This window comes from Xyrauchen texanus, chromosome 11 (genome assembly GCF_025860055.1).
Source record: "Xyrauchen texanus isolate HMW12.3.18 chromosome 11, RBS_HiC_50CHRs, whole genome shotgun sequence".
Lineage (NCBI taxonomy): Eukaryota > Metazoa > Chordata > Actinopteri > Cypriniformes > Catostomidae > Xyrauchen > Xyrauchen texanus.
The window spans coordinates 17899623-17917583 of record NC_068286.1 but is presented as its reverse complement, the minus strand read 5'-3'; the positions used below and the strand labels follow the sequence as shown (position 1 = coordinate 17917583).

General features: G+C 40.9%; 1 protein-coding gene across 4 annotated transcripts in view; it reads right to left on the bottom strand.

Moving 5' to 3' along the window:
- Positions 1-17961, bottom strand: part of LOC127651138 (vascular endothelial growth factor C-like) — a 155803-nt gene that overhangs the window by 43792 nt on the left and 94050 nt on the right. For 2 of the 4 annotated variants that reach the window (XM_052136836.1, XM_052136835.1), the window contains exons 2-4: positions 14608-14818; positions 14198-14388; positions 1515-1654 (exon numbers count right to left, since the gene is read on the bottom strand). In XM_052136836.1, the coding sequence (XP_051992796.1) occupies positions 1515-1654; positions 14198-14388; positions 14608-14818 (542 nt within the window). Of the gene's footprint in view, positions 1-1514; positions 1655-14197; positions 14389-14607; positions 14822-17961 lie in introns of all 4 variants that reach the window. The other 2 variants (XM_052136833.1, XM_052136834.1) reach the window with 1 other exon arrangement.

The window sequence follows — 17961 nt, the reverse complement described above, 5'->3', positions numbered from 1 at the left end:
TTTCAGCCACCACTGGAGGGGCCTCATGTGTAGCGGGGAGGGACAGCCCTCCGAGGTTCTACCACCTCGGTAGGACCTCTTTCCTGAAGCTTCAACTAAGGGAACCAGCCTCTCGAGGCTGGTCTCGGTGTTTTTCGAGCACTGTTCCCGACTTCCTGAAGCGGAAACCGGCAGGATTTAGTCGATCACGGTTCTTGTGACCACAATTGATGCTTGTTGTTTTTATTTTTTTTTATTATTATTTTTTAAATTTTTTTTTGACACGAACGTTCAGCTGTGCGTTCGCTGGAAATTGATGTGGCCCGAGCGTCAGAGACGGCGGAAACCAACACCGATTGTGTGCGGCCATGTAAGCCCTACTTATTAAAGCAGATGTATCTCTGCAGGGCTTACTAGGCAGCGCCGGGTTTTAGCCCATATACCGTGCCCCCAAAACATCATCTGTAATCAAACACTGGGGCTGGAGATACGGGACGAATGCGGTTTACCCCACGATCTCGCTTTTAGATATCTTTGTGGAGATCGGGAAAAGCGGCAAACCCCGGCGCTGAGTTTGTGATCTGTGCCGCAGGTAACGCACGTCTAATTGCTTTCAACTTGCGTTCCCTGCTCATTTTGTGGCCAGCTGATATTCAGTCTGGCCACGGCACGCGTCACAACCTCAATCAGCTCCTCATAAGCTTGGCCAAAAACTGCCGTGCTTGGCTCACGGTCGATCCGCATCGATGCTGAGCATATCCACTTCCTCGGAAGCAGTGAGCTCAAGCAAGGGGACCTGATCATGGGCAGAAGAAGCGCGACGCGGGCTTCTGCACCACTCACAGTAGGCTCGGGATCCTCAAACGAAGAATGAGAACGTGCGCAGCAGTCTCATTCTCATCTGCAAAATCCGCTGCGAACCCCGCGATTTCAATCGCCGGCTGCCTCAACAGACGCGGGACCAAAACCGTGGGGAACGCAAGCCTGACCGTGCTCATCGAAGCACGCCAACCGGAGCGCAGCACTCTCATGGGTAGTGCTTCACAACTTTCACAGGCAGATCCCTCGAGAGCTGCCTGTGCAGTGCTGTAGCTCCCAAACAGTTCACACATAAAGCGTGCGTGTCCCTACCCGTAATGAAACGAGGGCAGGAGTGCACACACTTCTTGAACTGTTCGGTGGCCATAATATTTTTAAATCAGACAAACAACACCAAATAAGACAAACAATTTCAACATAGAGCTTGCTGAAGAGCGAAAGCTAATGTGTATGTGTACCGGCGTCACTTTTATGCATCCGGTTATGCCGTCACATGTTACGTCATGACGCAACACCAATCAAGATTGGAATAGTTTCATTCATAATTCAGAGGCGCACGCTAAGGAGCGTTCCCCAAAGAGTCGTTTTCAACGACGCAGTGCGAGTTCCCTCGGAAGGGAACTATGAAGGTAGAAATGTAACACATTAAAGCATTGACATACTAGATTTGGGAGTACACAGCTGATAAAAAAGACTCAGGGAGTGTGAACACTTACTCTGGTAATGCCCTTCGTATGATTGAGTGTCGTTGTCGGTACACATCCAGTTTTGATAGACAGCTGCAGGAAGTGTGATTTGCAAAGCTTATGGTAACTGGCTTGGTCCCTTGCTTGACAGGAACTGTAATTTCGAACAGCTGTAGAATAAAAAGGAAAAAAATGACACATTTTCAATTAAAATCCAAGCAAGTTGCTGACTGACTGACGAAAGATTTGAAACTAAATGTTAATATTACTTAAACTTTAAGGCTTTCTGTGCTGCATGTTAGAGTGACAAGAGGCATGAATGGATTATGTCTAATGGTGTTCTGCAAAAAATAAAAGTAAAAAAATAGTGTGTACAGACACAACCACAACTACTGTCTCATCAAACAAACCAGTATATGCAAAAATAGGGAACTTGTGCAAGAAAACTTGCAAGGCAGGCAAATATTCTTAAACCAATAAATCAAAACTTCCTCCAACAGTGGGGAAATGTTCCAAGTTTATGTTGAATCTGCAATCATGAGTGGTTGTAACAGAAGTGTGATGCTCAATGGCCAGATACTACATAAATGTACCAACCTTTTGTTTAAATATATTTCATTTTGTATTATTTTTAGATTGCTTGCAGAGTTGAACCCTTTCTGATTGTTTTTATTAATATTAAAATTTGTGTAGATTCATAGAGATGACAAAGAAAAACAAAACATATATACAATTAATCAACATTTAACTCCCACTACTACCCCTCCCCCAATCATATATGTATATATTGGGGGACTCTCCGGGAGGGACTGTGGAGAGAGAGGTGTAGTTATAGATGTCTATGATTATATATATATATATATATATATATATATATATATCACCCAAACCACAGAGTCTGGGGCAAAATGTAACCCGACTGGATCTCAGCACACCACCAAAAAAACATGGGCCATGTCTCCATCCTCCGATTGGCATCGCCAGCAGGTGGATATGTCTTTAAAGCCAAGCCTATACAATCTAGAGGGAGGGTCCAATAGAATCTATGTAATATCGTGAATTGCATAAGGCACACCCTTGCATCTCTTGATACAGATTTGGCATTTTTTTTTAATCCTAGCATACACTCCCTCCTCCAATACCAAGTTGAAATCTTTCTACTATAAGCTCTTGAAAGAAGTTGAAGCTACATCCCCCAGACTCTGAATTAGCAGAGAGTAATACACTGATGCCTCATGACCTTACTACTCTGGGAGTAATCACCACTCCCAGAGTATCTGCCTCTATACGGGGGTGTATACTACTCCCAAAAATAGTACAAAGCAGATGGCACAGCTGCAAATACTTAAAGAACTGAGATCTGGGGATCCCAACATTTTGAATGAGCATATTAACCTCCCTCACAATCCACTCTGACCAGCAGAAAGGGGATTTATTAATACATAATTCTGGGTTCAGCAATATGCTCGGAGCAACATTTAAATAGATGTCAGAATTAAAAACCCTGGACACTTTTGTCCATACGGAGTGCAAATGCGAGATAAAGGGTGTAACTTAACATCTCCAACTAGTTTGGCGAAAGAAGGGCAAGAACTTCCAATTCAATACAAAACCAGGGAGGGGCTCTCTCAGATGGAAGCGACCAATAAGCCAAATGTCTGAGACTGAATGCATAATAATAAAAACAATCTTGGGTAGGCCAAGCCCACCTTTGTCAATCAGCCTATGTAACTTATTGTAATCTGGGACGCTTACCATTCCAAATGAAAGACTTCACTATGCTATCAAATTGCTTGAAATAAGAGAAGGGGACATCTACAGGGAAAGACTGTAGCAGGGAGTTGGATTGATATCTTGACATATAAGAGTTCATTGCACTATAAAAACATTCTGTAAATTTGCTCCGTTCATATTACCGGTAAGCACGGTTCGCATGAACAATTGGTAATGTGAAAGCTGTCATGCGAACCGAGGAGTGCACCACGGTACCGAACCTGAGAGTTTGGTTTCAATGGAACTGTAGCACGATTTGCGTGAATGTGAAAGCAACTCATACTCAGGTTCGCATTCGTTAAGGAAGTAAAGTAACCTGGGCATGCGTTTTAGCGGATGACGACATCATTATTTTCGACAACACACGAGGATCCACACATTCCTGAAAATCCCAAAAAAGTAATGACACCACAATGACATACAAGTACATTCAACACTATAAACACTGTCTGTCTATCTATCTATCCACCTAATATTTATATAAATGCTATTATAGGTTATAAATATAGGGTATAATTGGAGACGACAGTGGCGATAACTTCAACTTGGACACGAGCGTAAGTGTGCAGTGTTAACAAAGATGCAGATTACGTCCTTGCAATCAGCTGTCTCCTCAAAAAACGCCATTTGCAAGCAGAAGCAAGCCGCTTACCCTGGATATCTGATGAGATACGCCATGAAGCACACATTTACGCAGTTGTTGTTCACTATGCTGTGTATAATGGCACCAAAAAAACTAAGTTTGATGAGTTGCATTGTGTTCACCATGCGTGTTTGTGATGACGTAAGATGAACGCAAATGGACCGGGGTTCGATAGGCTCAAGAGAGTGTGAAACCAGACCAACGCTGCGTGGGGCACCCGGAACAATCGCACTCGGAATCAGACTGCAACAGATGTGACCAGTGTGAAAGCCTCCTTAATGTTGGACCCGACAGTGATGTCGCAACAAACAAGTGTGATTATCTTAATTATATTATATATGAATAATTATATTAATTGTTTTGCTTTGTATGTTACTGACATGTGTTTGATATGTACTGACATTTGTAAAGCACAGAAATGTTTCACAGGAAACATTTGGAAAATGACCCAACTATGTAACAAGATACACAACGTTGTGTCGCGTCTTTGTTTAAACAACAATAAAATGAATACCTATTACACAAATAGACAAGTACATTACAGTGATTAGTTACCACACTGTCAAAGACTGCATTATCCATGGTGTTTGTGGAGGGGGTTAATTCGGGATCAGACTCTGGCTCAAACATGAATGGATGAATTCCTCCAGTTGTCCATTTTTAACCATCCAAAGGTTTCAAAACCACTCCCATGTATGTAATGGCGGGGATGTTTACACTTATCCACATGCAAAGATGTTACCCAATCACCGCAGTGGGCGTTTACACTGAAGTCTTCAATACGCACAAAAACTGGATAGAAAATGACCAATTATTCTTAAATTAAGACTGCTTTTAATTAAAAAAATCCAACTAAGATTATAAGTGGACCTCAAGGAACATTATAAAATTAAATAAATATCCAATTCATAACACCTTTAAGAATCAAACTGAGGGCTTGTGTCATGGTTGGCAGAAGCTTTCCATTCTTTAATGATTCTGTATCAAATTCTAACAAAAGTGGAGCCAGTTCTGTAGCATAAGATCTATTAAATTCAGCAGCAAAGCCATTTGGCCCTGGAGCCTTGCCTGTGGGAAAGGCCTTAATTATCTCAGCAAGCTGCTCCAAGGTTATCTCAGAATCAAGATACATTTTTTCATCAGTTTATGGAGTTCTAATGGTTCCACAATTTCTAATATCTTCATCAGTAGACGAAGACATGAAGCTATAGAGATCAAGACAGAATTCTTTAAAGCATTATTATTATTATCAATGGCTGAGGTAAAAATTTCACCACCCGCAGATTTCACTGAAGGAATGGTAGAAAAAGACTCTCTCTGTTTATATATCTTGACAGAAGTTTTCCTGCTTTGTCTCCCGACTCAAAGTATGACTGTCTTGCCCTAAATAGCCAAAACTCCACCTTCCGTGACAATAGTGTTGTATCTGTATTTCAATCAAGTGCAATTATCTGAGGCCATCAGATGACATTTGGCGCTTCAGCTATGCCTTGGCACTTTTAATATTCCCTTCCAACTCTACGAGTTCTTGTGCTTTGGATTTTTTGATGAATGAGGCATATTTTATGATCCGACCCCTAAGAAAAATGCCTCAATGTCTACTGACATAGACTCCATTGATAAGCACATGTTCAGTCCCTATAGCGACAACATAGATTTTAAGTGTTGCCGGGGCAATCTCTGCCCCGAAACGCTCCTGCAAAATTCCAGCACTGTACCGACAGGTCAGTAAATTGGATTTTCATTTTGCGCTGTAGACCAAGATGCAAAAATGTGCCACTTAAACGTATATAACCTCCTCGTTGATTGAGCTCTAGCACTTAGAATGATATCACTCTGATATCACATGTGTCAGTGGTTGAAGTTCCTTTGTGAAGTTCATCCAGCACTGAAAAGGTCTTGCATGGAGCATGCCCAAGGGAATGACAGCGGACGCCATGATCATGAGCCCCAAAAGCCTGTGAAATGTTCTCACAGGAAGAACACGTCCCACTCTGAACATCACTAGACACTAGCGTAATGACATAATGCGAGCTGGAGACAGGCGCTCCTGCATTACCCGCGAGTCCAGCTCCACTCCTAGAAACAGAGTATGTTGCCATGGCAACAGGACACACTTGTCTAGGTTTACATGCAGCCCTCAATTGTCCAATGTCTTGATGCTGGGCAGCCAAAGTCTCTGAGTGTGCTTTTTCCAACCAATCATCAAGATAATTCAAATCGTGGTTGCACTGAAACCTAATGGGTTTGTTGAAGTGTTCAGAGCTGCATCCATGCATTTTGTGAAAGAGCATGGTGCCAGCACAAGTCCGAATGAAGGACGCAAAATGGTATGCTTTGCCCACAAAAGTGAATCTGAGAAAACTCAGCATAATCTGAATATGGAAATAAGCATCATTCAAATCTATTGTCACAAACCAGTCCCCCGGCTGTAATTGTGATATGATTTTAAGCAGAATTTAAGCATCAGAATGGGATGCAAGCCGGCATCATTTTTCGGGACGTGAAAATAACAGCTTTAAAAGCCACATTCTCTTGGAGAAGTGTGAATCTCCTCTACTGGCCCTTTTTCTAAGGGAGAGTGAATTTCCCAAATCAAAAATGGGGCTTCCCGAACAGAAACGTCTGTCAGAACAACCCCATTGAATACTGGCAGAGCCCGCCTAAATTAAACGAAATAATCATCCTCTATCAGGGGGGAATCAAGGGAAAGTCCAAACGGAGCTGGTGAACGCAAAGGAATTCCTTAATGCAAAAAACACAGCTTAGACAATTTGTGTTCTGAAGAACAGAAAATCTGACTCTATGCCGCGAAAACAAGTGCCTTTATGGAGCCAGTGATGCGTCTCCCTGGGGGGGCATCACTTAAGCGCCATTAGCCAATAAATTATATAGCCAAAGATTATATAAGGGCTTCAGACCACGTGGCATTCGGATGGTGTCCCATAGTGATCATACGCAGCTCGAGTTCTCTGAAAGGGAACAACATTGTGCCGATCAAAGCAGAGTTTGTCTTTGGAGAATAAAATGGCAACAAAACTATATCTGGTAACAAATCTAATTAAGTTTTTACATTTAAACCTGTTTGAGTCAAAAGATCTCTAGTCTCATATGATATGCCATTTTATAAATCTGAGCGATTCATTTTACTGCAAAATAGTGTAAAAAAAAATGTTTCCTTAGAAAGCCTATATCTACTGTGCATTACCACATTGATTATTCTTGATGATTACAAGCAAAGTGTGACAACTGTTTCACAAATCGCATGCCCAAAGCAGCGTGTGAGTATGAGCTCCACCCCCTCAGACCCTCATCATTTCTACAGAATCTCTCAACAGTGCAAATGAATGAGCAACTAAAGTCAGACTGTCAGATTTATCAGCCAATCAGATTGATTTATTTGTTCTTGGTGGGTGTGATCTTTAGGATATATCCTGGTCAAGGCCTTCTAGCTGGCCTTGAGTGACGCAATCACGCTTAAAGTGATGTACGGAATTTGAAAGCAAAGAGCTCGAGATCTTGCTGACGAGTCGGTATATCACTGTGGTATCACGAAATATTCTGCATGACCATGTGATTGCTTAATTTATTAAACAGGAAAAGAGGACTGATTTTCACTTCAAGTTATTTGGTAAGTGCTTTTTGCATTGTTATAGCAACATCAGGAGTTTTCTAAGTGTAAATTAGGCTGCCTGAGCATTCAGTGTCAGATCAAGTTTTGAAAAGTAGTGCTGCGTTCCATTCAACTCGGAAAGTTGGATTTTCCAAATTCCTATTAGGAAAAGTGCAATTTAATGCATATTTAAGTCAAAATTACAACTTGTAGGCTCATGAAGAAATTCTCAACTCTGATTTCACCAAGATGTCACACAAACATGTTGACACTCAGGGAGATAAACAAAGTAAGTGATAAACATTCACTTTATTAAGTAATATCGATAAATTTGTTTGTTTTCACATTACATGATATTAAAGCTTGTTTAACAAACACCTGCTGAAGCAGGTATAAAAAGCATTATAATCTCTTTTTTTTTTAATTCACAATTTAACAATTTAACACATTACACACAACACAATCACAGAAAACACCAAGACGAATACCGCTAAGTATATCGACAAGACACACAACAAAAAAAAAAAAAAAGAATCTACACAGTCTGTGGGTTATCCATTATTCCATTTAAGTTGATAATTGTATAGTCTCTATATAATTTAATACTAAGGACCATGTGGTTTGGAACTCTTGCAGTCTTGAATGCTGTTTACTTGTAATTTCTTCAATGGGCAACAAATCTATTATCTGATCCAGCCATTGACCCAGTGTGGGTCCTGACTGGGAAATCCATGCAGTAAGTATGCATTTTTTGCAAAATAAGAAAACATTGTAAACACACATTTTTGTGTAAAGGGAAACTTATTTTCAATATCATAATTCAGTAAATATAACATAGGGCATAGCTCAAAAGTACAATTACACATATCTTGAATTACTTTATGAATCTTCCCCCAAAAAGAAAAAATAGCTTTACAATTCCAAAATAAATGCATGAATGTTCCTAATTCAATTCCACATTTTCTACACATAGGAGAGTTTGTGTCATTAAATTTATTAAGCTTCACTGGAGTTATATAGTATTTATACAGAAATTTATAATTAGTTTCTTTAACTTTAATGTTCACACTCAAAGGTAAGGTCAAATTAATACACAAAGTTAACCATTCTTTTTCGCTGAACTTCCTTTTAAGCTCTAATTCCCAATTTGTTCTCAGAGAAAAAAAGAATTTGGGGAGCTTTCTAACAGAATTTTATAAAAATGAGAAATCTTCCCTTAACCGAAGTAGCAGAAATAATAAATTTTTCCAACTCTGTAGAATATAATCTAAGTTTTCCCTTTTTATGTAGAGATGTAATAATATGACGAACCTGCAGATATTTAAAAAATCTGTTCTAGGAATTTGATATTCAACACAAATAGCAGTAAACGATTTAACAGACTTAGAGTCTTCATCAAACATATGTGCAAAAATTTTCAGCCCATGAAGTGACCAGTTTCGAAAATCAGTTTGGGAAAGTGCTAAAAAGTCAGGGTTAAATGCAATAGGAGAGTTTTTACTTATATGACCTTTTGTGCTCAAATACCTATTACAATCCTGCCAAGCTTTCAGTGTGGCTTGTAAGGGGGGCAGCCCCTCTACACTCATCAGAAACTTCAAGTTATTAACATAAAGTGTTGATGTAATCTCCAATGGATAGCATACTAATGATTCCAAAGTTACCCACAGGGAACTGTTTTCCAGCTTCCAACCTATAATATTTCTAATTTGGCAGGCCCATTATAATCTCTTTTGATAATCATACACCTGAAGCACAAATGCTAGCGCTGCAGTGTTGTTTATCAGTTGGGTTGCTAGGAAACATCTGTAATGAGAGTCAAACCCCTGCTAAGCTAACGGGAGTGTTGCAGTTTTGTTTTCTTCCGAATATCGGGGAATGGAATGCATTTATGGTCGGAGATATCAAGTAGGAATATCCCACATCCAACTTGAATGGAACACAGCATTACCGTGTACCCTGACGAAACAGCAAGCAACATTTAAATTGCAAATATTATTAGACAGATTTTTCCAGGTATTGTAGACCTCCTTGTTAGATTCATATGACAAATTATGATTTTTGAATGTCTGTTCGGAAGATGTTAATTTCACAAAACAGTCATGCTGCAGTTAAAATTAGGCTTGCTTGAGCATTAAGTGTTGTTTCAAGTTCTGGCTTTCATGCGTGGACATGTTTTTAAAATGTCAATTGGTATTACTAGTTAACTGTGACATAATGTGCGATGCCCAAAGGCATAGCGTGTCTTATTCATTGTGAAACAGTGTTTTCTCAATGGCACGTATCACTCTGAAGGCCTAGACTTTAAATGCATGGCCCGCCACTGCATTCACAAGTGCATTCACTCCTAACATCTGACGAAAAGTTCAGTTTCAGGCTGCAGATGATGTTTGAACCACTCAAAATGGTTGGCAGATATGAGACAAGGTAATCAGTAATTAAATTCAGAATTTATAATTTATTTATTTTATAATGTTAACAGTGATTGGATAATGCTGGGCATTACTTTGAATCAGTAATATTTAGAATAAATAGCAGAAAAAAACTGTCGCATAAAAGTCAAATCATTTTTATTTGGTTTGGTATTATTTAAAGTTTTACAACATATGGGGACATCAAGATTTAGTAAAACTATTTGCGCAAGATTATTATAAAACATTTTTTTTGCATGTTTAATAGGTGCTACTAGCTACAAGTCAAAAAGGGAAATGGAAAATGCACTCAGGTCTCAGGAGGTAAAGGCACCTACCTTCAAAACCTTTTAGCATGACAACAAACAAACACACAAAAATCTCTGGAATGTTAAACCTCCCACATCACCTTCCGTAGGACTTCATTCTGACCCTTACCCCCAGGTTGGCTTGGCTCACCAAACTACATAGGGTTCCCCTCTTGCCCTTCACTGGACCCATCTTCTAATATGCCTCTGACATTCACATGAGCATCAATTAGACACATGCTAATCACAAGGCTAGATCTGAAGACAACAGCCTTCGCATTCTTAATCCCTGAAAAAATACTGTATTGGATCACCATCAATCCAGGCTGGACAACATAGTGTAAGAATGTCTCTTTCTCGCTCTCTCTGTCTTTGATGTTTGCAGAACTCATTATTCAGTTGTTAATTTATTTTACAGGACAAGTGATCCAAAAAGCTTCACTTGCTCACTCTGTTAATGTGTCAGCACACCAGTCTTCATAATGAAAGCACTTTACTGCAGTATTTACAGTCCACTATGACTGAGTATTATGTGTGTGCTGGTGAGACAAGGGTCAAACAAAAGAGAGATCCATTTAATGTTTTTTTTATTTTTTTTATGGCCTCACTCTCCCTCAATCTCTCTCTCTCTCTCTCTCTCTCTCTCTCTCTCTATGCTAACAATTACATTTTTATGACAATGATGTGGTATATGTTATGATGACATAGTATTTGTATGATACTATGACATTGAGAACAATATTAATACCATATCCCTTTTGGGAAAACCAGTATTGCTGTTTATCTGCATACACTGTATGTTTTGGATGATGGTCCCCAGTAAGGGATGGTGTTATGCTGGTGTCCCTAACATACATCCTATTCCTGTAACTATCTTAACCAGCAAGCCTTCCTTGGTCATCAAGTTACTTCAGAAAGTTTGGCCAGAATGTTTTGCTCAGGCGGCTCAACTGGTGGGAGTGTGCCATGGTTTAAATCACAGGAGGACAACCCATTGACTGCTGAGGTCAGCCCACCCAAAATAAGAGGGCAATTAAAGGAGGCCTTCTTGCAAATAATTCACAGCCATGACCTCCCAACCAAACCCCTGCTTCATCCACAACTCACTAAATCAAAGCTTAACAGATCATCTAAGTTCTCTCTACAAAAGGGAGCAGGCTTTAAAACAAAGCCAGTGCAACTCATATAATCTAATGAGCAATGCCTTGAGCAAACACACACATTGTGCCTAATAAAGATTAATTACAGCACTTTTATTTCATACATAATTATTTTTTCTGTGATTTTTTAAAGCATGTTAAAAAGCCACTTTGTAATGTCTTTTCAATGATTTACTTGTTTTCCACAAAAAATGCAATGTCTATGAATTATTGTTTTCCTTTGGGGAATTTTCTTAGCAAATATTCATATATGCAATTATTTGTGCTTCAATTTGATTAATAAAATCAGACTCTTATAATAATTACTTTGATTAAATGGATCTTTCACCCAATATGTGAATTCACCCTAATATTGTTCCACGCCCATATGAATTTCCAACCAAAAATAAGATGTCAGGCAGAACTGAACTAAGACAAAATATCCACTTAAACTGAATGTGTAAGGAAGGAAGGAAGGAAAATATATGGGTTTGGAACAACAAGAAGTTGAGTTAATTATTTATTTTCTGTGTGTGTGAACTATTCCTGTATATATATATATATATATATATATACTGTATGTAGATATAAATGTGTTAGCTCAGACACTTTTTATCCTACTTAATTTCGGAAGAGATTTTTCCATTAATTTCTTCTATAGGGATTTCATAAAATCCTTCATAAAATAGTTCTAAACTGTGAACCAAGCCAACCAGTTCTAAGGTGAATCATGCCATTACATACCTTGATTTACAGAAAACAATATTTCATAATTGGACAAAAAGACAAAGGTTTAAGACTTTTTACTTATCTTTAATGAGGGCACGAACTACTATAAAATCCCATAAAACACTGTGAATGATGTAATCAAAATAAAAATTAGGAAAATGTATTAAGCTATTAATTTAAATTTTGATAAGTATAGAAACAATATAGGTACATTTTCTTGCAAAGTATTCAGATATCTGCAAATATATAAGTAGTTTGAGAGAGTAGGAAGACCTATTCGATTGCACCATTCAGTGCGTCATGGTAGCGGGCGGTCATTGCAGAGCTTTGTTGCTTTGTTTGCCTTGATTCTCTGATTGGTGGAGTGTTGCTCTTCAATTCATGGGTGGTGTAGTTCTTCACCAGGATGTCTCTTATCAAACAACATTTCTAAAAAAATAAGTTGAAACAACCCAGACTGATGGCTTCAACAGAAGCATATCACCATCATTTAATGAAGTTAATTAACAAACGTTTGGGAGAAACCTGCCCATTTAATCAACTAATTAGCTGTAGAATATATAAGCCAATGCTTACCTCTCCGTAGCGATGGCCCTTTTGGCATTTGGCCGTGCCCACACCCCCATGATGGCAGACTCCAATGATTCACTGCTTAGCCCGAATAAATGTCCTCTCATCAGATGAAGCTCTTCCATCTCACGTAATGCTGTTATTCGACAGAAGCTGTCGCAGCAGCTCATTGTTTTTATCTCTGACGGCTATGGCATCCACCACTTTAATTATGCCTTTTTCATCTTTTCTATTTGATGCTGACCTGAGCTTGTGACTGCCTTTGTGAGCGGCCAACGCTGCGGCCCTCCTGCAGCCTTTGATATTTCCTTGTTATCCTCCGTTTGGATGCAGCGCGGTCTCTCCCATTCGGATCATAGTGTAGGATCTACTTTCGAATGCAGTGGGAGCTCCATGTTATCTTCATCATGGGCTCCCCCATTCGAATCGCAGTGTTGGCCCTCCCGTCCAAATGCATCGTGAGCTCCATTTAGATACAGTGTGGGCTCTCCATTTTGAATGCAGTATGAGCCTCTAAGCATGGTGGCAGGATCTCTCATCTGAATTGCAGTGTGAGCTCTCCCGTCTGAACGCAATGCAGGGTTTCACGTTTGAATCACAGTGTGGGCTCTCCCTTTTGGATGCAGTGAGAGCTTTGCATATGGCGTGGGCTCTCCCATCCGAATCACAGTGTGATCTCACGTGTTCGAATGCAACACAGGCTCTCCCTTTCAGATTGCAGTGTGGGCTCTCTCTCATTCGAATGCAGTGTGAGCAACATGTTATTTCCACCATGTGCTCTCCCATTCGATCGCAGTGTGAGCCTCCGTTTGGATGCAGCGTGGGCTCTCCCTTTCAATTTGCAATGTGTGCTCTCCCGTTCAAATGAAACACAGGTTCTCCCCTTCAGATTGTGGTGTGGGCTCTCCCATTCGAATGCAGTGTGAGCTCCATGTTATTTCCACTAAGATCTCTCTCGTTTGAATTGCAGAGTGGGCTCTTCCATCCATTTGCAGCCCATCATACCACCAGGTTATTACCTCTGCATTTCAGCTAGCTCAGCCTTTTGGACACCATTTTGGACAGTCTCAGTCTAGTCACAGCTCCTACCACAACAGGTTTTATTGATATACCGGGGTGTGATACCTTTTATTGCCCTATCTCTTGTATTAATTATTACTAATTTGCACTTTTCTCATAAACCTAGATATTCCTGCTGTGCTCACATTTTTGGAGGGGGGCCTAAACAGCTAGCATAAAGGCGAGGCCCTCCTTTGCATGCCAAATACATTTTACTTACATCACTCAAAGATTATATGGGCAAGTGAACTAGTGAAACAACTTTAGAGCTCACGATAGGTCTGTCTTTAAAGTTTTCAAATATATTGTTCAAAATGTATCTGCCTATGAAAGAAAATAATGGAAATTTATACTTCCAGAATCAGAAGGTTGCACTTTGTTGAGGACAATTTTGCTCAATGTTGGTTCACACTCTCCTTCACACAAACAGATTTGTGGATGCAGAAACACATTGAAAGAGTCACTTACCGTCTTGCTGATGTAGGAAGTGCTGATGTTCATGCACTGATGCTCTTCACTGTTACAGCAGCCCCCACATCTGTAGACAGACACGCAGGGTGGTTTATAGAAGGTGTTTGTAGCTGCACCAAACTCTTTCCCCACATCTAAACAAACTTGGCGTGGCATGCACAGGGTCTTTCGCCACTCAGTCTCAATACCTGTATGAAACGTGTCAAAAGAACAGCATCCATGTTATGCACTGCAGTTATTGCAGATCACAGCATCTGACAAATTCTTGGCAGCTTAAGTACACTTTGTGTCAGGATTGTCAAAAAAGCATCTAAAAGTAAAACTACGGAAATCTTGACTGCAGGACTATAATGACAAATAACACAGCCAGCACAGTCTGTTCCAGTCCTAAATTATTAATCACTCACTTTTAAGTATTTCAAAGTTGAAGAAAGCAGCCGCAAAGGAGGCCTCCTCCGACCTTGTTTCTGTGGAGCCGTGCTCTCTGTGAGGGAAGCGTCCTCCCGCCTTGGAATGACACTTCAGCATGCTCCAGTAGCTGGGGTAAACTATCCTCATAAGTTCATCCACACTACCCGCGGAACGCAATTGTTCCACCAGGTCTGGCTCTGAATGCTCCTGCTAAGACACAGAAAAGACAAACTGAGAAAAGGCAGACTGTCAGCCCTTCTGTTACCGTCATTTTATGATTTCAAACAATATGTGGGAAAATGTAAATGGTGATAGAATGAAAATTCGGGAGGTCATGAACCCGTGCACACGTTTATCTGAAAATCATACAGGTATAATCGTACAAAACACATCTTTAAGACCTGGTGAATTCCGAAGCAATCGCACAAATGTTTGCACTATTTATCATTATAAATGTATCATTATCACATTATCATTAAGCCAGAGGAGGACATTGCTTTCATTCCTTGTAGCTTGTGATTTAGAAATAAAAAAGAAGACTGGCATGGCCAGGGGATGCATTAGCTGGAAACACATCTGCAGATTTATATATATATATATACATTATATACATAGATTCTTTGGCATCCTGTGAATGTGTATATATATATATATATATATATATATATATATATATATACACACATTCACAGGATGCCAAAGAATAATGTACAGATTTTGCTCTTATGAAAGAAATTGTTACTTTTATTAACCAAAGTGGCATTCAACTGATCTCAATGTATAGTCAGGACATTAATAACGTGAAAGATTACTACTTGAAAAAAAATATTCAGAACTTCTTAAACTAATTCAAAGAGTTCTCATCAAAAAATCCTCCACATGCAGCATTTTAGCTGTCAGTTTGTCTAAATAGTCAGGTGACGTTTCATCCCACGCTTCCTGTAGCACTTACCATAGATGTCTTGTTGGGCACTTCTCATGCACCATACAGTCTAGCTGTTCCCACAAAAGCTCAATGGGGTTAAGATCCGGAACACTCTTTTCCAATTATCTGTTGTCCAATGTCTGTGCTACTTAGCCCATTCTAACCTTTTCTTTTTCTGTTTCAAAAGCAGCTTTTGCAGTTCCTCCCATAAGGCCTGCACCCCTGAGTCTTCTCTTTACTGTTGTACATGAAACTGGTGTTGAGCTGGTAAAATTCAATGTCGCTGTCAGCTGAGGACATGTGAGGCATCTATTTCTCAAACTAGAGACTCTGATGTAATTATCCTCTTGTTTAGTTGTACATCTTGTTTAGCCTGCCAGCACACATTACGTTTAGTGCCATATTCTAAGTTATTTCAGTGGAGTAAAGGCTACCTGAACTTTTCAGCTTTAGATGTAAGCTACATCCTTCTCATTTGTGTCACTGCTTGCATGTTGTTAGCAGACATACTGAAGAAGATACTTGAGTTCCTGTCCATGTGAATGCACTTTATAGCTACACACAGCAGAGTTAAAAAATCTTGTTTTAGCACTGCAGTAGATTGACCAGAAGAACTACCTAGAATTCCTTTGTTTCACCCAACTCGTGCTTGCAGAGTTAAAAAAATCTATCACATATCCACTATCGTGTACATACTATTATAACAGATGCTTTATCCCCTTAAATCAAGCCATAGAACTGAAATGAATGCAAGTATGACAAATAAAAATAGACCATGATGTCCATCAGAGTGCTAAAGATTGTTCCCTATCTGTCACTCACTCGATGTTGTGTCGATGTAGTGACACTAGGGGTCGCCCTTAGGAGCCCCAAACACCTCTGATCTTTGAGAAAAGGCCAATTAGAATTGGTGAGTGGAATTTGCATGCCACTCCCCCGCACATACATATACCCTGCATGCAGAGATTGCGACCCTTCTGCGGAAGGACTCGATAGAGCCTGTCCCTCCAGCCGAAATGAAGATGGGGGTTCTACAGCACCTACTTCATCGTACCAAAGGAAGGCGGTGAGCTGTGACCAATCTTGGACCTGCGAGTACTGAACCGGGCCTTGCACAGACACCTCTGCATCTTGCGTTCAAGATGCTAACACAGAAACACATTTTAGAGAGCGTCCGGCATCAAGATTGGTTTGCGGCAATAGACCTGAAGGATGCGTACTTCCACGTCTCGATTTTACCTCAACACAGGCCCTTTTTGCAGTTTGCCTTCGATGGCCGAGTGTACCAGTACAAGGTCCTCCCCTTCGGTCTATCCCTGTCGCCTTCCATCTTCATGAAAGTCGCAAAGGCAGCCCTAAGGGAGGTGGGCATCCGCATCCTCAACTATCTCGACGACTGTCTGATCCTTGCTCACTCTCGTGACTTGTGTGCGCACAGGGACCTGGTGCTAAGGCACCACATCCGGTTGGGGCTTGGGGTCAACTAGGAAAACAGCTCTCCCTGGTGCAGAGCATCTCTTTTCTCGAGTTGGAGTTAGACTCAGTCTCTATGATGGCACACCTTAAGTCATTCTGGCAGAGAACAGTGGTCCCACTAAAGCAATTTCAGAGGCTACTTGAGCATATGGCATCCTCGGTAGCATCACACCACTCAGGTTGATGCATATGAGACCGCTTCAGCAATGGTTTCAGACTCGAGTCCCTAGATGGGCATTGCGCAATGGCACACATCCTGTGGTCATCATGCCAATCTGCCGCCGATGTTCAGCACTTGGACAGACCTTGCATTTCTGCGGGCAGGGGCCCCCTTAGTACAAGTGTCCAGTCGCATCGTGGATATGACAGATGCCTCCGAGCGTGGCTGGGGTGCCGCGTGCAATGGGTGAGCAACTGCGAGCTCCTGGACAGGGCCGCGACTGCGTTGGCATATCAACTGAATCAAGTTGCTTGCTGTATTTCTCACCTTGCGGAGGCTTCGGCCATTGATACAGTGCAAGCATATGTTGGTTCGGACAAACAACACGGTGACGGTAGCATATATAAATCGCTATGGCAGTTTACACTCGCATCGCATGTCGCAAATCGCTTGCTGTCTCCTGCTCTGGGGCCAGCAGTGACTCAAATCATTGCAAGCCACTCATATCCCGGGCAACCTCAACAGCCTGGCAGACGCACTGTCACGGCAGGTCACACTCAGGGGAGAGTGGAGACTCCCGGGAATCCTCCCACTGCCCGCTCTGGTACGCCCTGACTGAAGCTCCCCTTGGCACAGATGCGCTGGCACACAGCTGGCCCCGGGAGCTGCGCAAGTATGTGTTCCCCCATTGAGCCTACTTGCAGAGATACTGTGCAAGGGTATGTGCTCCACATGCACTGGAAGCCTGTTTTTGATGTATCTTCCATGTGATGGTTTCCCCGTTGGTAA